Here is a 23981-nt window from a genome sequence, read left to right as displayed (position 1 = left end):
GCCCTTTTTGTGAGGCATTCAAGTACCAGAGGGTGATTGCTTATAGAGAAGTGGTGCTGGACTGACTTGCTGGATGAGTGACTCTCCACACTCCACACTTGAGGGACAAATGTACAGTATTTGGATTCCACCTTTCAATGTCTTATCATGGTTTATAATGTGCTCATATTTACATAGATAAACTGTGCATTTGTGAGAAGTCTGCACTTTACCATCTTGAAATGACATGATTGTACCTAATGCCACTTGCACTACTTCTTGCATCTATTTATATTTTTGATATTGTGACTATTTGCACTTCTGGTTAGATGCTAAACTGTATTTCATTGTCTCCGTGCTGCACTCTGATGATGACAATAAAGTTGAATCTAATCTAATCTAATCCAAAGTTCTTGTTTATCAGTGGGAACGTAAGGTGCGAACAGAAATGACTGACTGCACTGTAACCTGTCTGAGTACATCTTTCGGTCATGTTATGTAATACGTAGCTTTAGATTTGAGTTGTAAGGCTGTTGTGTCTTGTTTAATCCTTCATACACTTTTACATACAAGACTAGAACTAAATATAACTGATGTTAATACATAAGTAGGTACTTGCTGTCTTAAACAACAATAACTGATTTTTTGCCACTTGAGGGCAGCGAAAGAAGCTGTAAACACAACATTTTACTCCCTTATTTTCCTGGTGACATGTCTGATAGTCACATTTTAGCCCTGTTTTCAGTGTTTGCAACTTTGTCTGTCTGGCGTTTAGTGCAAAGCAAGCAATACAGCCTCCTGCTGCTGCTGCCACTGGACACCAGGTGGATGAGAGGTTAACAATGTAGTGAAAGACGTCAAAAGGCTTTGCACAGCTGAGAGGAACTGCAGAGTTGGGAGATAATTCTCTGTGGGATCATCACTACTAGCAGTTTCTTCAAAATGACACATAATCATTTGATCCATTGTTAAGGAAAAAGTGTTTCTTAGCAGCTTTAAGCTTTTCTCTGCCTGCTTTTCTGATGCCCATATGGATTCACTTTAGTTTCCAACTTGGCCAGAGAGAGGACGGAAGAGGGAAAGATGGAATAAAGGAGGGAAGGAGAGCATATTTCACAAATTCACAAAATGTTTCTTATGAACTGACAAAAGAGCAACCTTAAACTATACATTGAGACAGAGTAACAGTGTTTTATTCTATAGCTATTGGAGGGAAATGTAGTGACCCTTAGTGATGGGAGGAAATCTACAACTTTTTAAAGGCAGTAGTGCTCCTTTTTAAAGACAATACAGCACTCTGTTGTACAATAACCTCTGGTCACAACTGTTGTCAGCTGCTCTTATTACATTAAAGCCCGTGGGCACATTTCATTTCTAGAGGGAAATCCCCTTCTTCCCTCAGTCCTCCAGTTCCAGCCCGCTTCCTTTTCAGGCACCCTGCTCAGTGACAGTTTATCAATCAAAGCAGCACAACACGAATCACAAAGCTTTTTTTCTGATTAGCAAGAGCATCTCAGAGTGTGCAAGAGTAAAGCAGGAAAGGAGGCAACACAGATATTTGCTTTGAAGCCCAGTCCCAGTTTCCTCCGGGTGCTCCCTCCAAGCCAAACACAACTGGAAAGCACCAGCAGCCAGAAATTCCACCCTGATATGCGTGCAGACAGAGCCGCAGCTTCCTCTCTGCTTTCTAGAGTATTGCACGAAGAGATATTGCACCATTCTGCAGCAGCCACATCACTATTGGAAAGTGATTGTAGGACTGAAACCTTCCTGCAACCTCTTTTTATTCAGGCTCACTGAAGTGGCCTTGATGTGGTTATCATGCCACCTCTGAGCTGTGATCTCTGCTGTCTTTCAGTGCACCAGGAATTCAGACAGTCACTGGGTAGATTGATAGAGGAGGTGACTGGAGATACAGTGAGAGGAGAGCAAGCCAGTAACCTTGTCTGCCACCAGCATTTTGATTTTTTTTTTTTTTTTTGGTAGCTCACTGGTGGAGTTGCAACAAGAGGCATGCTGTTGGATATTTTAAAGTTCTGTACACCAATGTGCTTATTACTCATCATAGGTTTTTTTTCTTAAACCTGTACTGTTCTGTATTTTTACTGGACAAAGAGTCAAATGACTATGTGTAATGTGAAAGAGGATCTTTGCAGTTCCCCTCATTGTTTGGGTTTTCCAGCCCACAAGTGTATGACTTTTGTTCAGTCTACATGTGTCCTCATTGATGTTGTAATGAAACCATTAAAGCAACTTAAATCTACAAAGATGTCAGAAAAAAAGCTGCGGAGTAAAAGTACAACGCACTTGAAGTAGATGTACAAAGTGGTGGAAAATGTAAATACTTCAATGAAGTACAAGTACGTAAGAATTGTACTTAAAGCTGCATTTATAGATTTTTTTGGCCACTTTAAGGCAATGGCACATACTGAAAATGTGTCACTTACAGTATTATCAAATTGTTTTTTTTTGCCTAAAACCACTTCCTGCAGCTTTGTTAGAAACTACAGTTTGGTGATGAATCCTTTGTCACTTTGTCTTTATTGGTAACCCCTTTCACATTATACCCAGCCTCTGTCGATGTAAAAATAATGATGTGCGTAGCTTTAAGTACAGTACCTAAGTAAATGTACTTCATTTCTATCCACCACTAATTAACGCTGACCATTTCCAGGCACACATCTAAACAGGACCATACCCTTCCACACAATAAGATCATTGTATTATTACATGAAATGGTAGTGAAACATGAACCCAGCCATTACTGTAACTCCCATTCTGTCCTCTAACAGCTCTTTTCAAAAAGCATCCATCAACAAAAACAACAAAGGATTCTGTATTTTCTTTTTTTATTATTATTTTATTTTTTTGCAAATAGGAAAATAGCATTTCTGGTATTAAAAAAAAATACAGCCTGTGTTCAACCAGATACACAGGCAGGACTGAGAGAGAAACAGAGAAGAGAGGGAGAACTGGATGACGATGATTGGGGAATACAGGTCTGGATGTAGGTCAGTAGAAGCAGCCTGGGGAGGCTCAGACACAAAGACAGCACTGGTTCAGACAGATAAACACGTCTGCCTGTCTGTCTGCTCTGAATGGGTTTCTACATTACTAAGCATGGTTGTTTTTAAAGAGTGAGACCTAATGTAACCATGATGCTGAGAGACAAAGACATGGGCATGATTGCTGTGTAAATGACTGTGCACTGCTACATGCAGAAGTGCTCTACTTTTGAGTTTATCCAAAAGCACCAATGTTGCTCGAGTCGAGCTAAGTTAAGATTGCCAGTAGCCTACGGTTTGTAGTAGTAAGTGTCTGTTGGTTTAACAGAGACAATCCAGTTATGTGAAGCGTTATGCTGTCAGTTATACAGTCTCTTCATGTGAAGCACTGATAGGTCAACAAGCACCAAAGTGTCAAGATCATAGAATAAATGACAATAGTGACTGCACTGCGCAGTGCAGCTTATCCTTCCTTAGAAAATATGCTTGTCTCTTTTTTTTTGTTTCGCTTTTTTTTTTTTTTTTTTTTTTTTTTGGCATTTTATGCTTCCAATACATTTTATTGAACTGCCATAAGAGCACAACGACTGTTTCTCACTGTAACACAAGTGCACTTAAGACCAGAAGACCCAGCTTAATGGTTTGTGAATGGGTAGAGTGGGACTCCAAATCCCAGACCATAATCAGTCTGACATTCCACAGATTGATCACGCTACAATCAAACTCACATAACAGACCAAAAACCTCGCCAGAAGCACGACTGAATAGCTTAATGCACTGATTGAAAATCCTTTGATAAAAAAAACTATATAAAGGCTACAAGCTGTACAAGTTCAGTACATAATATATTGAGTATGCTAATACAGATGATTGAATAGATGTTAGCTGCCTTTCCAGCTGTTTAACCTATTAGCTTTTCTTGCTGCCATAACCAACAGAGAAATGGTTTACAGTAACTGCTAGTGTAAAGAAGAAAAAGCAGTGTTTCACATCACTTTTGCACCATTGAGCCAAAACATAACATATAGGCCAAGTAGTTTTTCAGGCCACGAGAGTCGTCTGCACAACGATTTCAAGAGAATTTCAGAGAATAAAGAGCTTATAAACTGTCACGCACCGAGGATGTCGTTTTCATGCTCTCATAGGGCCAGAACAAGGATTTCTGGTTTGGCAACCCCCAGTTCAGAATCACAGTTAAATACGAGCAGTCATATGATAACAGTAGGATAAAGTGAGGTTTTGTGATATGGACAAAGGCATCAATAGAGATTAGGGCATACTGGGGCTGAGAAAAGGCATTCAGGTCAATACAGGGTGGATTATGATTGGACGAATGCAATAAAGGCCAGGGTGGGATGCAAAAAACATTGGAAGTTTTTCTCAGCTGTGAGCAAAGCCACAAGTTTAGTCCGACAAAAACAATGCCTCAGCATTTACTCCGAACGTCGAGAGTCATGCCGTTCACTCAGGGTGAACCGCAACTCTAAGTATCCACAGGAGTTTCTGCTGCTTTAATCATGATTTCACACCACGTGAACATGTCCATTTCGAGCCTTGTGATTAGAACACATGGCACGAATGTGACGCTAAGCAGGCTAAATTTCCACTTTAGCAACGTACAAAAATGTTGGGAAGCTTTATGCATGTAGACCCTTTGGCTTTGAGGATGAAGGGCAATGACAAAAGTAGAAAGGAGGATATAGAATTACAGACACTCCTATTACTGGTTACCACCCTACTTTCAACAGCACCTGGTAGCTTGGCAACACAACAGTAGTGCAAGAGGGGCCTCTGTAAGAGTTGTGTGTTTTGTATTGTGTGTACATACATATTTTGTGTGTGTGTATGTGTGTATGAGAAGGCCAGGAAATCCACTTTCAGCTGACTTTTTCCTGAGGTGGCTGTATGCTCAGTACTGGACGAGATGCTCAGAAGGAACAGTGAAAGATAAACAGCAGGGAGGAGAGAAAGGAAGGAAACTACGAGTGGACAACAGCAGCCGGCTCTCCTGATTCTTCTGAAAGTTCTGCTTGTCAAGCACCAAAAGTCCTGAGGGAGTCCCAGACCCCCCTGGTCAAAGCCAGGCCAGGCAGGGTGGGTGGGTGCAGGGCAGGGTTTAGGCCAGCTGAAGGTGTCACACAGTGGCTCTGATAATCCTGCTGGGCCTGGAGCTGCGGTGGACCTTCGTGTGTTTGGATAAGTGGTCACTGCGGGCAAACTTCTTCTCGCACAGCGAGCACTCGTATGGCTTGATGCCGGAGTGAGAGCGGCGGTGACGAGACAGTTCGTCAGATCGGGAGAACCTGGCGACAAAAGAGCAGGCGGGTGGAGTAAGGAACACAGAAACAAGTTTTTCACATTAGCATAGCAACATAGCTAGGAGTTCTAGAGCTGCAGAGAGAATACTGCTCACATCAATAGGCTTTCTGTGGACCCCCAGAATCATCACTTCTTACCCCATCAGACCCTACCAGTCAAACTTTCACCACGCCCCGTTTACTGCACTGATGGCTACATTCACTTTCAGACATTTACTTTCTGTGCACTACACAGTGGAATGAAAAGGTAAAAGTCCCACAATGCAATGCATGCCTTGAGTGGGGGGTGTGTAAAATCAGACAGTAAACCCGTGATGACTGACACATGCCTGAATTCTCAGCGTACTACTCACTACACTGTAAACTAATGGGTGTTTCTCATGGTGGATGAGTGAATGATGGAGGGCTTTCAGACACATGTTGAGTGATAGGAAGAAGTTTTTATTCAGCCTCTCTCATGGGATAATGTTTGCAGTTTAGTGTAGTAGCATTGGGGAAATTCTTGTGTTAATTTCTCCATTAAATCAATCAGTTGACTCACAGAAAACGAATCAACAACTGACTAATCCATGAAATCATTTATCAGGCAAAGATATGACTGGTTTCAGTTTTCTCAGCTTTTTTCTGATTCATTTAAATTGTAAAGTGACTTTCTTTGGATTTTGAACTGCTGTTCACATAAAAGAACCTGAATAGGTCATCGTGGGCTTTGTAAAATTGTGACGCACTGTTTCCTATTTTCAATTGATAGAATCAAAAAGACAACTGAGAAATTAAAAAGATAACTGAAATTATCAGCCGTTGCAGCCCCATTTTGAAAACTAGCTTTTATGACTAGTCTGTTACTTTGTGGGTGATGAAGCGATCAGACGCTCAACTTCTGGTGTAACTCAAGTTGTAAAATCTTTCCTCACAGGATTATGAACCTGTGCGATGTGAACTGGACTTCCTGGATCCTAATTCATCATCTCATTAGTATCTGAGCCAACCCGCCCCATCAGTGCACCCCCTGGTATCAAGCAGTGGCAAAATCTCCCCAAACTTGTTTGTTGTAATCTTGATCTTAAAGCTGCTTCGGTGTACATCATGTCACGTACCTCCAGCCACACTCAGGCCAGCTACATGTGTAGGGTTTCTCTCCTGTGTGCCGGCGGAAGTGAGCTTTCAGGTGGCTGCTTTTGGTGTACATCTTGCCACAGCCTGGGTGCGAGCACTTATGGACCCTCTCTGTTGGCGGCACTCTGGTCACCCGGGGGGCCACGGCCTTCAACAGACCACTGCCCTGGCCCCCAACCCCAGTGACGCCCGTGATCTCTAGAGTCCTCATGGTGATGGGCAGAGGGGCGATCTTCACGTACTTCTGGTCAGCTGACTTACTATCTCCACTTTTTAGTGATAACAAGGTGGTGGGGGTAGAGGGCACCTGGGGGGCCAGCAGGGTGAGATTTTGTCCTGTTCCATTCTGGAGTCCCATGACCAGATGAGTGAGCCAAATACCACTTTGGGCCCCAGGAGGAGAGCCTGTTGGGGTCTGAGGCTGGGCCAGATGTAGGGGCTGAAGCTGGAGAACCAGTGGACTGCCCAGGACCATGGGTGGAGTTAAGGTGGATGGTGAGGGGTTAGCTTGGGCAGAAGGGGAAGGGTCATCTGGGCTGGGTCTATCTTGCTCATTCTTAGGGGTGTTTGGGCTTGAGGTGCAATGGGAGGCACTAGTCCCTGGCTCACTGCAAGACTCTGAGGAGGCAGGCGGGGGTGCAGCAGAGTCACTGCATGGTAGAGGGGAGGCCTCCTCTTTTGGGGTCAGTAGCCCCTCTTTGACAAGTTCCATCTTTTCCCTCAAGAACTCCTCTATGTCCTCCAGAGTGGGGGAGAACGGGGAAGACGGGTGGTAAGGGAATTCTGGCAGCTTGGGCTCCTGACTCGCAGGTTCCTCTCCTCCCTCTGCTCCAAGAAAAATATGCAGACGTGCACCTTCATATTCATCTTCCTCCTCCTCCTCGTCTTCGTCCTCTCCGAGGCTGGAGCTGTGCGCAGCCCCCAGCTCCGCGGCCTCGGGGCTGTCGCAGGAGGCCAAACTACCCCCCTCGCTGTGGACTCCACCTCCCAGGCCAAGGGAGAAGAGGCTGCTGCTGCTGTCCCTGAACAGGTCATTCTCCAAGCTCAGCGTTCTGCTGCTGAGAGACACCATTGATCCAGGCCAAACGCTGAAGACAGGATGTTGAGGAAACACTATCCAGAAGTGGGATCACAAAAACCTGCAAAGGCAACAGTGAGATTCTATTACCCAGCACAAAGTAAAAATGGATGGAGAGCTATTCATTTACCTCAGGGCCTGGATTTTTAACTTTGACGCTACAGGATACCTTTGCAATATGCATTTATTCTACAGGCAATGGTTTACTAAATTGTTAAAGACCCAATTTTAATCACGTTGAGATAAAAAAATTAAGTAATAACACAGTATGTCCATCCCATCATGATGCAGATCTAATGAAAGTCACTAAATAGCAATACTGATTAAACATTTGGTAGATGTCTGGGTTCAATGGACACTTTGATGTGTGGACAGGAAGAGCTGGGGATCCAACCATCAAGCCTATGATCAGCTAACTTAATATTGATATTTAATGTGTTAGTTTATTGTTATTTAATCAAACACAACGTTATCTTTCACAGAAGGCCTTCTAGAAGACTGAAAAACAGTACTGGAAATGATGGATTACCCGCCTATAGTTGTTAATGTACTTCAGTAGTGCACACAAGAATTCACAAATATTCAGATTATTAAAACTAACTGACACATAATCAACCAGGGGCTTTCGTGGCCCTGTGAGGCTGGGGGCAGCCTTGAACCAGCACTACCAAGAATTACAGCCGACCACTTCATTTTGACATCAGATATCCCACCATTGTTGTCAAATTTAGGGAATAGTCCCCCTAAGCTTTCTATATTAAATTTAAAATAAGGTCCAACTTCATCTGTGCGCCACAATAATCTTTCAAGTCTTCTAGCACTGCTCTGGTACGCTTTAATCCAGTTGTTCTTACATAACATCAATTTACATATGTATCATACATATGCAGGTTTTGGCAAAAATATATGAAAAAAGCCTTAAAAATACAGTCGGAAACTCTTTGGTTATGTAAATTTCAAGTCAATTAAAAGTTTATAGAGAGAGAAGCCGCCGTTCGCTGATGTAAAGGCTGTTTGTTGCTGCTGTCAGACGGTGAGGCACATGTTGCAGCAGGGCCTCGCACTTCACACAGTGTACGAACAGGGCGCTGGGTAAACACGGCCCGCACCGACGCGCCCAGAACCGTATGGCGAGCAAAAGTAAGCCGAAGCCAAAGATCGGCCTGTCAAAGCGGAGAAAACAGCGCTCTGACTGTGTCTCCGCAGCAGCAGCGGTCGACAACATGGCAATCTGCCTGAATACAACAGCGCCTGCATTGGAATCCACGAGTCTCAAGTTCGGCTGGGTCAAAAAATGTTCTATTTATACTCCTCCGTGTCTCCGGATGATCCGGGCAGGAGGATCCCGGACGTTTGGCTCGACCTACCGTGTGTTGTTCGGGGGAGGCTCGGCGGAGAAGAGCAGCGCCGTCGATCGTTTTTCTGTATTCGTGTTTTCCTTTTTCCTCCGTCGTGTTATTGTCGTAGCACACTCACATCCCGTCCTTGCCACGGGTCCATGTTGGCATTCCTTTTCCCAGCGTCACGTGACTGCATCGCTGCACAACTCGGAGGCACGGGTCCTGTTCCGCGTATCCGATTGGCTGAGTGCGACGGAGGCTCGCCCTAAAAGGAGCGCTCTCATTGGCTGCCGCTCGATAAATTCTGACTGCCATGTGTTGATGGAGGGTTAGCCATACCACGACTGAGCAGGATACAGTGTTGCTTTGTGATGGTGTACACAGGGGGGTGGACAAAATAAAGGAAACAGCAGTTAATGTAACAGCGTGCTAAATGTAAATAAGATCAGCCTTTTCCACCAGAGCAGCTTCAGGCCTCTCTGTCCTGCATCCTGACAGCCTGCAGCTGTTCTGAGAAGAAAGGGGAGGAAATCTGACAACATCCTGCTGCTGAAGACGTTACTCTTGAACTTGTACGGCGGTCTGTGGGGGCCTTGTTCAAATTCAGTTATATCAGGTAAATGGTATTAGCTCCTTGTCTCCTGATGTTTGCTATTAAACTATTATGCTGAGAAATGTTCGGACTTAATGGTTCCTATTTTGGGGCTGAATGGTTTGCCTCCATTAAATGTAAATATTATTAAAAGGGCAAAGATGTCTCATCTGACCTCCATGTCTTGTTTAAAGATATGTTTAAGGGTGTCCCCAGTGATGAAGAACAGAGTTTCAAAAGTCAAAATAGGATTCATGTAGAAAAAGTTTGATTGATGCACGACACACCCCCTGCTGAGAGCCTATAGTTGTCTTTTATGTTTGTTTTTTCATTTTCTATAATAGCGACCTGAGTGTAAAGTGTATTGCTCATTGCACTGTCAAGATCCTTCATCATACACTTACATGTATTGAGATTTTTTTGAGCGTAACATTCCTCTCTCTGTACGTACTTACCACATCACAAGAAGAAAATGTCATTGGATTGATTGATTGATGGATACAATGAATTTTAGGTCCTTTTATCTCAACCACACTATTTACATAATGCACTTACAGACAAACAGCTGGGAGCAGACGTCCCCCAGAGGAAAAGACTTCCTGCTGCCATCAGACGTTCAATGACAAATTCAGGCTGAAAATCTTAAGTTTGAAGTTGAAACAGCGGTCGTGATAAGTCATTAACACATTCATTTGGGGACATTAGTCTATCTGCCACGAGCAAACAGAGCCTCACGGGTCTTGTTTTTTGGAGACCCTTTATTGTTCACAGGAGCAGTGCCACGATGATCTTTATTAAATACCAAAGTGCTTTATGAAATATCTTCAACTGTGTCGACTTGATTATGATGTGCTGCTGGTCTGTTGTACAAACGCGCCCTCTGCTGGTTGTCAGAGCCGTAAAAAAAAAAGTGGACTCAATAAATCATTACATCAATAGCAGACTGCAATAACTCTTATCTATTCTGTAATACAACGTGGGAAAGAAGTGAATCCATTGCAGTAATATTATTCTAGTGTTTCCATATTAAAAAGTTTAAACTAAACATAAAAAAACACATCTAAACCAAGCAGTCTTTAACACTCAAAGAAGGGATTATGAAAACGTATTACTTAAATCTGTTATACATGTCTTATTATAATTAGTCATGACACATTACATGATTGTGTATATTGGATTATATGCATATTGATAAACGCCACACAATATTACTCCTATGGAATTACCTATGGACTGATAAAGTCTTATGGCTTCAGATCCGGTAAACCCGTTGAAAGTGAGGGATAAATATGTTGGTCACGCTGAAAACAAGATTTTCTGCCTTACAGGCATGTGACATTCAACATGTTGGAAAAAAGGCTTGCTCTGTCTTGCTTAGCATTAGACGATATGAGGGACTGATAAGAACTAAACAAACAAGATACAGCTTGTCAATAACTTGGCTGTAGAGGTGTTGGTATAATTATAGTTGAATTTAGGTGAGACCCCTGCTTCCAGCATTTATGCTAAGATAAGCTAATCATAAGGCTCTAGCTGCACACTGAATGCATGGAGATGAGATGAATATCATTAGTCTCATCAAATTCTTTACTTCTCTCTCTCTCTCTCTCTACACACACACACACACACACACACACACACACACACACACACACAAACATAGTTGTATGTGTTTTATGTTTTGGCTAACAGCTCATGAACCATGAAGCGTAGCAAAACAATATGTCCACAGGGTGTTCCTTGGATGATGTCAGTGTGACTCATACGCGTCATGCCCATTTGTGCCTGTACAATTCTTCTGCCATTTGGAATTTTTTAGTTAACGCATTTTTCATCTTTTGGCACATACTTCATCTAATATTCATCAAACTCAGTACATGCTGTATTTAAATGACCCCGAACAAACAGGGGTATCACTTACCGTTGCAGTTGCCAAACGTTTTAAGGCCTGCTGCACTTAATGGGTCATAACTCTTCAATACTAAGTTGGATTGCACCAAATTTGGAAATATACATACAGCCAAATTGCACAAATGTGTAACATTTCACATAATTCTACCCACAGGGGATGCTACAGTAACATTAAAACATGAGATTTCTACAATTCTGTTGACTTTATTCAAAAAAATAAATAAATTTATAAATAAACAAGTTTTCCATATGCGTGTGCATGACATATTGAAGCATGGCACCAACAGCCCCACCTTGTGTCCACTAATAAAACACCACCATACGAGTCATGATCTGCTGTATTTCTTTAATGTAAAATTCCATGTTAAACAACTTCAGCAGAGTCTGTCGAATTTGATACATGTCACCTGGAGGTGGCGATGAAAGATTGGAAAAATTAGCAGCAGCTTGTAGCTGGCAGCAGCCGCAGCTAGGAGCAGCAGCAGCTCTTAGGCATTTACTTCAGGAAATGTACATTCTAGTTCTAAAATGATATCTAACTCAATGACCTAGCTCATGAATAACCCGTATAGCTCCAAACAACTTTCACACCGAGCTGGAAAAGTAGCTTTACTTGAAAAGGCTGATGTTCTGTCATATTCCGTAATGAGCATAATTCAGTTATTATATGCTTGTAACTGGTCCTCCATAGAAGCCAAACAGCATATGGATGAAGAGACTGCAGCATAATGCACCACACAAGTAGTGTCATGACTCCAGTTTGGTTTCTTAGCAACAGTACACAGCAGGTTATTGCTCCCTATCATTGCCTATAAAGGAATGTAAAATACGACTTCATTTAAAACATGAACATACTATAGTTTCTGTTCACTGTTGGATAGATTCACTGTTTACCCCAAATAAATTGTTCTGACTTTGATGAAAGCAACACATTCATTCACATCTCAGCACTGGTGTGGAGAATGTGCTGCTTTAAGCTGATGCTACATTTAACATGAGACATGTGTCTTAAAATTGTAATGACAATACAACAACATTCTTAAAAGAACTGCTAAACAATACAATTAAATTAACAGGTCCTCGAATCTCTGTAAACCCTCAAGAACACAGTAACTGTAACCACTTCATCACCAGAGGTTGTGCTGTAAACCCTCTGCTTCTTGATGGAGAGATGGTCAGTGTTGGAGGTCACTGTGGCTGTAGACAATTCTGGTAGAGCAGAGACAGGCTAGCAGGCTGAAGCAGCAGGCGGAGGCCATGTAAGCCCTCACACTGTTAACCAGCTGCACTATCGAGCCAAGGCACATTGCTGGCAGCACCTGCAGGAGATTCAGAACAACTTTTTAAATGGGCGATTGGGATGCTATTTCTTTTAGGCTACAATATAATGTTGAATTGCGCCATTTATTACTCCCTAATGTGAGTAGCAGTCTGATCTAAGTAGCGCATGTGCGTAGGTCTGATTCTGACACCTGACTGATGGGTAATCCTAACCCTAACCAATCCCCAACCACTCGCACATGTGCTACTCAGATCAGGCAATGGAACCATTCAGTCACAAAAATGTCCACATTTTGTCAAATGATCTCAATTGAAACTCAATCTGTTTTTAATAACTTGAATGAACTGAATTGTCATTTTGTTTTATTCATTCAGTTGGACACTGAAGGTGTGGTGGAGGCGAGCATTTTGTTTTGTTTTGCCCAAACCAATCAGACACAATAATTTGTACTGCTGATGTGCTGCGCTAGCTGCTGCTAGAAACAGTTAACCTTTTTGGTACAAAAGAAGAAATATAGCGTTATTATTTTTTTTAAGATGACTTACAACAACTAGTATGGCTGCATACTTTTCACACTTGTCACAATTCCTATATCTATAGCTAAAAATGACTGATGTAAACAAACATTAGCCAAAATTAATAAGTCAATTGGGCTATTGTGTTAGTGCATTTAAAAGCCAAAGTCAATTTAGGAGTGATAGCAGGTGTCAGTTCTTTGGTGTTGGGGTGACCCATTTAAAAAAATGTTTGAATCATAAATTGTGCAGTATAGATTTACTTTCTTATTTGTTACTTGGTATATAGTGGTGAGGGTGAAGAATGCTGACGATATGCTAGATGCTATTCATGCATTAGATATTGCTGCCAGTTGGAAGTGTAGGTCATAGCCATGAAGATGGCCCAAACTTTAGCAGGTCTCCTTAAATTCCCAAATTGAATCAGAACTACAGCTACATACTCACAGCTGTGTGTCAGTACGATATGACCCACAGTGTGTTTTTTAAGAGCTTTTGGGCAGAGGTGACTGACACTCTCTCATATACTGAATATAAACCTTCAGGCATGCAACACACTTCTTATGTGCTGTTGGGCGAATGCTGCACAGCTACAGAGCAAGAGTTCACAGAGGATAGCTGTTTAAGCTGTTATGGTAGCCAAGAGAGTGAGTTGGATGACTTGGAAAATGCACAAATATGTTTCCCAGCACAAACAGTTTTAGACTTGCTAAACAGTTAAAGAGCTGCTGGGTTATGCAGGAAGCAAGCCCATAAATTCAGCAGCAAATGGATCAATAAATGCAAATCTCTCCTCCAGTGGAAAATGTACATCTTTAATTATTGTGTGCCTGATGTTGTCACTATAACTGAATGATACATTTGTCTGGGCTGTATTTGGTTTGATTACATATTAGAATCATTCATACTGTACTCTTTTTTCCAAACAGTTAGTAAATCAACAATCAGTAATTTGAATAACTGAATCATGATGCGATCAACCACATTACCTGTGAGAGCAGGTAGGCGCTGTCCAGTATCGCCATGTCAAAACATATCCCTCTCTGTGAGACTGCTGTGCAGTTTGTTTCACTTTTGTCACCCTCACTCACAAACAGTGAAACATGGGGTGATCTGACAGACGGCTCTGCCCTGGGTAAAGTCAGTCCCACTGTGTGGCCTTGAGCATAAGACGTGGCTATGCCATCACTTTTGCTGAGCTGAGGAAGTCTGGGCTTGGATGAAGTGAAAAAAGCCTTGAAGAAAGAAGGATCAAAGATGGAGATCAATTCATGTCATCATTTATATTCCTCATGACATCATGTGTAATCATTAATGTAGTGAAGAATCTCATGTCCTTAAAGAAACATTTTGAGAAATACTCTTATTAGATATCTTTCTGATAGTCTTGTTTAAACATGAGAAAAACATGAAATCTGGTTCCAGGCCTCTGATAAATACCACTCTCATATCTATTCGCCAAGTATACAGCTGGAGCATGGAGGTGATTAGCCTGGGATACAGCCATTTTAGCTGTTTTCACCTTTTTCCAATCTTTATGCTAAGCTAGGCTAACCACATCCTGGCTCCAGCTCCATACTAAATACTTACATAAGAGTGGTATTAATGATCTCATCACATATTCTTCTATGTACTTGTAGTTACATTATAGATCATACCTCTGAAAGTCACACACCCTACTTTCCCTATGGTTTTGGGTTCTTCCAAAAGCTGCAGAATGAAATCATTTCATATCAGCTGGCACATGCACACACACACACAGCACTTAAATCAGTGCTGGAGGACAGGCTACAGCTCAACGGTGTGTTGCTAAAGCGGCTAGTAGAGTATCAATCCCCTTTTCAAATGTGTGAAAATGAAATGCAGTTATACACACTTAGTTCCATTTGAGATATATAGGCATAGTTTGCAAGTTAGTTGGCTTGTACCAGCTTAAGGTAGTGGCCATCCTTTGTTTAGCCCTCTGCTTCATACAAGTCAAGGCTTGTATGGATGAGTTGTTGCAATTGATTCCTTTTGGAGTCTTGCAGATAGATGTTGAGGTAGGCATGAAAATCCTACACTTAGCTATTGAAATGTCTGCTATTAAGTGGCAGCAGTGTAGTGAGTAAATAAGTGAGTGTCCTTTTCAATAATTGTAACAGCACAAATTATTGACATGAAAATCCCTGAACAAGTATACAATAGTTACCCTCATATAAAGTGGGAGGTTAATAAGTAACAACTGATTTAATGATGGTTTTTTTTGGCGGGAAAGTCCCCCACGGCCCCAGCTCTAATTGTGGCCACCCAGAATTTTGGCTTGCAAGATGCCCCACTGGTGTTTCCACTGCATGGCACAGCTTGGCTCAACTGGACTTGATGTGCTCTTGGTACCAGGTACTCTTGATATCATTTCCACTGCAGTTGGTACTGCCTTGGTGTAGTCCAGATTCTTAGCTGATTGTCATAGCAACACAGGTGAAATTGCCATGACATGACAACACGACACAAAACACACAGGGACAATGGAGGATACTCTTTCCTTTAAAGATCATTTCATCAGCAAGCAGAGAACCTCCACACTTCATCACTTAAACATGGCATAATGTTTTAAATACCAGGTACCAGATACTAATCACAATACTATTGCGAAAACTGATGTTTTCATGTAAGTGTTTTATGCATAATACTAAAGTGTGTGGTTGAGAGATTAACTTACCTGTTGATTTGAGTGATAGAGACACAGCAAGGTGTATGGCAGGACCTGAAGAACGCAGAGTGTGTATCCTGTCAAAGCAGCCATGACAGTGACCATAAACACACTTTCTGAGACACTCATGATGGTTGTGGCAAACGCCAACAGAGCGACACCACTGATGTACACTGTCCTGGCTCCCAGCAGAGCAACCCAGAAGTCCATTACCACAGAACACAGCATCGACACCACAGACTGCAGAAAGAGACCCAAACTGGCCATACGCACACCTGGACAGATAAATTAAGTGGTTAATACAGTAAATGCATCCCATTGGTCAAGCCAAACCTGTATGGGCAAAGCCCTACCTTCATCAAAGTGTCTCCTTTCCAGTGAATGTGGTTCTGCATTCGGCACTCCCCGGTACAGTGCCTCCCCCATAAAGTCAGCAAAGAAGAACATGACACTCATGAGCGCCATCCAGCTACATGTCTCCGCCACGAACAGTCTCCATATGACTGCTGGCACACACACACACTTTGCATACAAACGAGGTAATAATGACATATATGCTGATGCGCATCGGCCCAGTGTAACAAGGATGCACTGAGGCTGGGGCAGACAGGAGCGAGAGCAGTATCTGGTGATGCATCTTTTCAAAGAGTTTTGGGTGACGGGCTTCCTCTCTTCTCTTTTGGTTCCTGTCTCCTCTCGAATAAAGACAGTGGTGACGAGGCAGCAGAGCAATAGGAATGTGAGCAGTGCGTAGACAAAGGCCTCTTGCCCACCCAGGTAGGTTGCTATGGGTGCTTGGCTCCAGTCCACAGCAGGGAGAAGATACCTGAGGATAGAGTTTAAGACAGTGACATGGATCTCTGCTGAAAAAGAACAAAATTATGTCCATCTCTTCAAAGATCTTGCTTGACCATTGTATTTTTCATGGAGCAGCTGCTCTCCAAATTCTTTTTAAGTCATCAATAAAGCAGAAAGCTGAATTTCAGAGACTATGAACTATCCTTTACCCAAAATCTAGGGGTAGTATAAAAATACACTAAGGCAGACGAAGTGTAAACCCATCGTGACGTCACCTACTGGTTCGTGAACTACTGTTTTGAAGCCTCGAGTTTGGCACTATGGCATTGCCATCTTGTTTTTTTTGGAGTCAGAAGTGGCCATATTTGGCTGAAAGGGTGGAGCTGGGGAGGATACTTATTGCTACACCTCCCAATTGGATTTGATTGAAAACTCAAGGACACGCTGTGGTGGTGACTTGTCAATCACAAGGTAGCCTCATCCTAGCATGCCCCGCTTTATCATCTATTTTAGCCTAAAATTGGAGCATAATTCACTAAATGAACATCATGCTGTATTGAAGAAGACTTTAAAGTAGCGATTGTGACCATAAACTCATTAGGAAAATGATCAGCCACTGATTATGATCTAAGTCTAACTCCTCTACCTCATGTTTTGACCCTGTATCTACAGCATTTATAAAGCAGGTGTTTAACAGTGTTTCAAGTCATGACCTGAAAATTATAAATACATCTACAAACCACAGGTGCCTTCAAAACAGCTGTTATAAACCCCTTACTAAAGAAACCCAACCTAGATGGCAATGCACTCGCCAACTATACGCCGATATCCAACCTTCCCTTCATCAGTAAGATACTGCAAAATATAGTTTCAGTGCAAATTAACTCCTTTCTTAAAGAAAGTAATATCCCAGGGGAATTTCAGTCAGGCTTAGGAACAAACCACAACACTGAAAGAGCTCTGACTAAAATAATCAGTGACCTCAGATATAAATAAGATCTCAATTCTTGTCCTCTTAGACCAAAGTGCAGGGTTGATATGACTAACCGTGATATCAATGGTCTTGAACAGTTGGTAATTTTTTCTGACCTTGTGTTAAACTGGTTTCAAACAAACATCAAAGGGAGGATGTTTTTTGTCAGTCTTGGAGATCGTGTGTCTGAGAAACATGGCATCAGTTTTGGGGTTCCACAAGGCAGCTGCCCCACCTGCACTATACATGCTGCTACTTGGTGACATCATTAGAGAGCACAATGTGTGTTTTCATAGTTATGCAGACACACAACTGTACAACTGTACCCTACCCCTATTATTATTATTATTATTATTAATAACAACAACAACAACAACAAACAATTTATTTTATATAAATACAAAATAATAATAATAATAATAATAATAATAATAATAATAATCATATTATTATTATGGTTATGATTGATCATAATAACAATATGATTATGATGATGATGATGATGATGATGATGATTATTATTATTATTATTATTATTTTGTATTTATATAAAATAAATTATATATTATTATATATCTAACCTTACTTTATATTATTATATATCTAACCTTACTTTAATGGGAAAGGTTGGCTTAAAAGCTTAAAAAATTAAATGCTTAAAATGCTTATTCACACATAGTGACTAGTAAGTGACAAGAAGAGTTTAAAATAATGATGGTCTGGAACCTGTTGTGCTTGCCCACCAATATGACTAAATGTAAGTTCATAAGACTGTTCATATAACTCATAATCAGGAAATAGGAATACAGAGAGCCAAGATGGCTACATGAAATAAACAACCACCATCTAGTTGTATGCAACAGTGTTTCCGAAGTCACCACCTTACAAATAAAAGAACATGTAAGTGACGTAAAGTACATAAGGTATGCTCAGACAAAAGCAAGTGACGTACAGTGCATGTGTATAGTCCCCACGCTCCCCATGCATTCCTAAAAATGAAAGACATTGTCTGAGAGACAGAACCAGTTATGAAAGAAAGGTTTATTAAACGCCTTACCCCAGGCATCCCCCCAGGCTAGTCATCAGGGAGTTCACTGAGAATGCTCTGTGGTTCTCCTCCTCTGCAGGAAACAGGTCTGACAGCAGTGCCACCAGAAGAGTCAGACCGGCCTAAGGAACCAAAACAAAGCTTACCTTACACCAAATCACACTGTGATAATAACATTTGTCTGTTACTTTAAAGACCCTGAAAACATATTTTCATAATCACCATACTGCAATGAGTGCTGGATCCTACGTGGCCTATATGAATATGCAGCCAAAGATAGAACGTATTTGGTTACTTCACCTGAGAGGTTTTTGTGTTTGTACTTGTCTCTCTCACTGGTTTGAAGTAGACAGGGCTCAGTTAGTGAGCGTCCAGTGGAGGTTGGCTGTATGGGTTTTATTGGCAAATCAGTTTTGTACCTGTTAACTGAGCTGGGTGTAAGAGGGCAGAGCCTAAAGCAGGCAGTGAAAAACATGGCAGACATTGCAGCCAGTTCCAGTGAATGGCCGTGGGTTAGAAGAAAGGTAAGTGATGGTCAAAACAGTACAGTACAAGTACAGAATCCTAAACTTATTCTGACAATGTTAGATACAGACAAATGGTGTGGTGCTTGCCAGTGTGATAGCTGAAGAGGCTTGGGTGGTTTGTTTGATGAATTGTTGACAGTGATGGCAGCATACCACACAGTCTAATGTGTTGTTAGCTTAACTTGATGTTAACTGTTGTTTACTAACATGTTGTTGGCTAATGATGGTAGACAAACACCATTCACACATGCACAAATGCAGGCACTGCAAGTGATCATCGCCTGCCAGTGCTGAATGTGGGCAGTATACATGGAAATCAGCAGCTGATGGATTGGTGGATTGAGCTGTATGCTGCTGGCAATGCCAGTTATCTTGACATGCTATTAGCTGGTTCTTAGCATTTAGCATGCTGTTAACTGATGCTGTTAGCTGGTGATGTTGGAGACAAAAATGAAAATAACCTTCTACAGAGGGCTGTTCTCTGTGTCATGGGCCCAAATCAATGAAACATCAGTTACTGAGAGGGTGCCTACCTGATGACCCTGTTGACTTGCACTCTTAGACTCAAACCCAACTTCTATTGAAACCTTGTTCTTTTGTTTGGTAGGGCAGGACATGCCAGCGGGGTTGCTCATTAGAGTCTTTTAATAAGACCAGTGGAACTAGATATACAGCTGGTGGTTTGACTACTGAGCAGAACATGGTATGAAGAGGATACTGCCTATGAAGACTAACCACAGTAGTGTAATGCCCAAGCACCCAGCTTTTTTATCAAGCTGCCAAGTATCTGCTCTTTGCTTTGGTGACTATCAGATTTAAAGGCAGATCAAAGATAAGTTATGTCAGCGCTAGAGAGTGGTGTGGCCTGTCATGGGGCCCAGTAGATTTACAATGACACAGCCGGATACCCACTGTGGTGTAGTGGCCTAATGAATGATCAAAACATCATTTAACATAAAAACTGTGCTTCCATTGGAATATTCACCCAACCTTTGCACATTTTACTGTGTCTTGATAACTGTCATCTTGGTTCAATGAACCAATCAGGATCTGAAACAAAATGTGATAACAGTTGTGGGGTTGTTTGCTTATGTCAATCAAATCTGACCAAATCACACCTACACAGTCTGGCTGAAGCTAGTTGATGTTTGCGAACTTTAGGTATTTATTGCAGTTTAACTGACATTAGCCAATCAGTTTGCCGACTTGTTACTGACAAAACATTTTCAGATTTTACACAAAGCAGCTTCAAGCAATAAAATGGCATATTTACTTTATTAATATGATATTCTGTAGTTCTATCTGAAACAGGTTGGTGGTGAGGAACATCCACTGAGGAAAGGTTTTATACTGTTATCTAATGATTTTATGTTCATGCCTACCAGTGGAGGATGAAGTCTCCCTTAAAGATTCACATGGTTTTCAGACAGTGACAGTTTCTAGTGAACATGTTTATTTCACTGTGTCTTTAAGAACTAATAAACCAGAATTTTCTAATGCACTTTTTTCTTCTTTTGAGTTTTCTTAGTACTCTGAATACAAAATGAAGGTTTCATAATACTTTCATAACGATCAACACATACAAAAGTATGTGTACCTCATATAATTGTGAAGGGTGTAACACTACTTAATATGACTGTTCGACACAAGGCACTTGACTCAATAGATCATGAATGTTTGTCTAACTGGATTTGTAGAGAATCTATTGACGGTGCATACTGCGGTTGTTGAGATGTCTGTTCTTCTTAGCACATCTATATCACACATTGTAGCACATCTGTTGTGTTTTTCGTGTTATCTGTGCTGCTGAGAAACCAGTTTTGTCTCCAATATTATGGCTTCATGAAACAAGGCACTTACTTCATGATAAAGCCAACACCACAGTCATACCTCATCACATACCTGGTTTCTGAATGGAAACCAAGATTCTGAGCCAGGCAGTAACTCACGTGTCCACAGAAGTCAATCAGACACACAGCTCCAGCCTGCAGGGCAGCTTCCAACCAGTGCGGGTGCTGTGGGAACATCAGCACAGCTAGGTACCAGGCCTGTGGTATGATTTGCAGGCTTAGTAAAACTCCCAGGCTCAGGATCCAGATAAACGGCCGGCGACGACCATAATAGCTTTGCAGCGAATCACTAGCTGAGCCAATCATGGGTACAAAGATCAAACCCAGAACTGGACCCACCGCTGGTAGAAAGAAACAGCCTGTTAATTTGATACACTGCATCTGAAAAACACTTTCATTGACCAGTAAGCAATGGGCAGTTAAGACTGGGAAACATTTAGGAAAATATTTCAGCAGTGAGAACTGATTAGCCTCTCACTTCATTAAACTGGTATATTTCCATCATATGAGACCTTGCTGTTTCACAAAAAAAGATTTTTGTAGTACTACATGGCCAGCCTCTACACCATTTTTACTTTACTGGTAATCAGAGACTGAATCCAGCCCATGCATTTGACAGGCATCAAAAATAGGTGGCCACTTATATAACCAGCCAAGAAAGACCAGTTGAGTGTTTTTGCTAAAGCTCTTTCTCAAACAATGATTGTCCAATCATAGCTTAGCAACCATAACTAAGCATGGCTGTCCTGTTGAGCTTCGGCTTTTTCCACATACTAAAGGGGTGCGCGTGGGGCTATAAAAGTGATACATGGTATAAAAAAAGTTTGGAAGGTTGCATCTTAATCATCTCTCCAAAATCAAATATACAATAGCAAAAGTGTGAGGAATGGAGTGTGTTTCTGTTCTTATGTACCTGCTAACACAACATGCCTGGGTTAGCTGGGTTACAGTGGTTTAGTTCTAATATATTCATCTGATAATAGTTAATGTTGAAATACTTTCTAGGCCAAAGAGTTATCATATAATTAGCTACATTATTTGGTTAACAGGTTATGGTAGAAAAGTTCCGTTCAGGACTTTTATACATCTACTACCTGGGAGCCTGTGTAACATTTTTGTTCCTAGTTTAGAACAGAAGAGGCTCTGTGCTGCATCGGCTTTAGAGAAATGAGAAGAGAGATGATGATCTTACACTAAACAATATTTCCCTCTCATCGGCTCTGAGTTTGAGAAAGAAGATGAGAGGAATGAAGAAGAAAGAATGAAGAAATCAAGAGGGCCGACAAATAGGCTCCTGTCTGTAAGCAGTAGCAAGTCATGTCCATTAACTTCTGGTCATGGTCACTAAGTGTGTGTATGGGTTATCCACTTACCCAGCACCATAGTCATGTACCGTTCCTCCATGCCTGCTTGTAGCAGTAGAGGTGGGATGTAGACAGTTCCTGCAGCCATGCAAGCTTCCAGACCACATGATAAGGCATTCACCATTAACAACTTCCACATCAGGCCATGCAAAAGATTTTTCAACTTCATCTTTGGTTACTTCACTTTTCTTCTTTTTGAACCACTCCTTTTGTTTTCACTGCCTTGTTTGAATATAAAATCTTTGTTGTGCATTTATATGAAATAATTAGTACATGTCAACGCAGCCATTGAATAAGCGAGATTCCCAGAGGGGTTTTGGCTGGTTGTCAGTTTTGCAAGATTTCCAAGTCATGATGCGTCTCATTTTTCCTCATTATTTTTGTTGGCATTAGGTGTCATTCTGCAAGGATGAACAACACTTCCCAACAGAGGCCAACTTGTGGACATCTTCTGGCAGTGTGGTGTCTTCCTGTGTAGGTCAGACAGAGAAAAGCACTGTTGGCTCTGATGTAAATATACAAGGCAGAAGAGCAAACAGCCAAACTGAGAACTTGGGTAATGTATTAGAATAAATACTCTTTAGGGTTTGTTGACACTGAACAATAGGCCTTATTTACACCTGGTATTAACATGCAATCTGTATGCACATACTTCTAAAGCTCACTGATTAACACTTTTTATCTCCTCTATTTAACAATTCTAAAAAAGTGTAAAAAACAATAAATTGTGCTTTTACAAGAGGTTTATTCCAGACTCTTTCTTGTTTGGGACCAGTAACTTCCTGGAGGTTCTGCTGGTTGAGAGCAACCTCCAGATGTGCAACCTCAGTCTGGCTGATCTGACCACATTCCAATTGTAACACGTTTTACCTGCATTTACACCCTTCAAAAAATGCATTTTCCCCATGTTATATTTGCATGGGGCAGTAACACCTGAGTTGATTCTCAGGAGGGGTGTAAATAATCTTTGTGACATGTTAACTACATGTCGCTAGTATATTAACAGTATTGACATGAACAGGCTGGCTTGATATTCCCTGATCTGCTATCAGTTTTCTTGGTGGTACAGTATATAAAACCAACAGTACGCCACACAGACATTTCTAAAAATAAAAGCGCTTTGTCTCACATACTAAACTAAGCTTTCATCTGTTGCTCACTTCAGTCACTCATTAAACCAGAGCTTCCTCTTTCTGTCAAACAGCCATTCTCTGATACATCAGTAAGCATCAAGCGATAAACCAGTGAGTTGCTTCACTTGCCTCATAAAAGCTCCTTGATCTCTCCTCAAGGAAAACAGTGGCTTGAATTGCCAGCAGCAGCTCACTCAGTGTAATCACATCTTCATTCTAAGGCTCAGCGGTGTGTGACAGCATGTGTGTCTCTTTCAGACAATCCCACTGGCGGACCCACGATGACAGGACACACAGCACCCCCTGCCAATGGGTGGGGAGATTCTGGCTCACTGGAGAACAGACGCTGGAGAGTAAATGACCGGGTTTGTCATCATGCTTTCTATGGAACATGTAGGCGGGTCTACTGCCTTAGTAAGGCATGTCAGTCATCCAGTTTGAGGGTTTGGTCACATGCTAC

General features: G+C 41.6%; 2 protein-coding genes across 2 annotated transcripts; both read right to left on the bottom strand.

Annotated features, from left to right (window-relative positions):
* Positions 1-2728: 2728 nt before the first annotated feature.
* Positions 2729-9028, bottom strand: LOC143333047 (uncharacterized). Its single transcript, XM_076750982.1, has 3 exons — positions 8864-9028; positions 6400-7557; positions 2729-5287 (listed from the first exon to the last, which is right to left on the bottom strand). The coding sequence occupies exons 2-3, from the start codon at positions 7488-7490 to the stop codon at positions 5119-5121; spliced, it is 1260 nt and encodes a 419-aa protein (XP_076607097.1). The 5' UTR covers positions 7491-7557; positions 8864-9028; the 3' UTR covers positions 2729-5118.
* A 2643-nt stretch (positions 9029-11671) lies between these two features.
* slc45a3 (solute carrier family 45 member 3) lies at positions 11672-23704 on the bottom strand. Its single transcript, XM_076750938.1, has 8 exons — positions 23647-23704; positions 22398-22854; positions 21124-21365; positions 18657-18769; positions 16182-16654; positions 15838-16103; positions 14126-14371; positions 11672-12658 (listed from the first exon to the last, which is right to left on the bottom strand). The coding sequence occupies exons 2-8, from the start codon at positions 22555-22557 to the stop codon at positions 12515-12517; spliced, it is 1644 nt and encodes a 547-aa protein (XP_076607053.1). The 5' UTR covers positions 22558-22854; positions 23647-23704; the 3' UTR covers positions 11672-12514.
* Positions 23705-23981: the final 277 nt, after the last annotated feature.

This window comes from Chaetodon auriga, chromosome 2 (assembly GCF_051107435.1).
Source record: "Chaetodon auriga isolate fChaAug3 chromosome 2, fChaAug3.hap1, whole genome shotgun sequence".
NCBI lineage: Eukaryota > Metazoa > Chordata > Actinopteri > Chaetodontiformes > Chaetodontidae > Chaetodon > Chaetodon auriga.
Note: the sequence above shows the minus strand (reverse complement) of the source record. Positions and strands in the feature narration are given on the sequence as shown.

Bases quoted from the DNA above. Each gene is read 5' to 3' on its own strand.
- LOC143333047 (XM_076750982.1), bottom strand. From the start codon at position 7,490: ATGGTGTCTCTCAGCAGCAGAACGCTGAGCTTGGAGAATGACCTGTTC. The intron at 5,288-6,399 runs GTACGTGACATG...TTTTGTCGCCAG, and splicing joins TGGCCTGAGTGTGGCTGGAG to GTTCTCCCGATCTGACGAAC.
- slc45a3 (XM_076750938.1), bottom strand. From the start codon at position 22,557: ATGAAGTTGAAAAATCTTTTGCATGGCCTGATGTGGAAGTTGTTAATG. The intron at 21,366-22,397 runs GTAAGTGGATAA...TCTTTCTACCAG, and splicing joins GTACATGACTATGGTGCTGG to CGGTGGGTCCAGTTCTGGGT. The intron at 18,770-21,123 runs GTGAGTTACTGC...TTGGTTCCTTAG, and splicing joins TGATTGACTTCTGTGGACAC to GCCGGTCTGACTCTTCTGGT.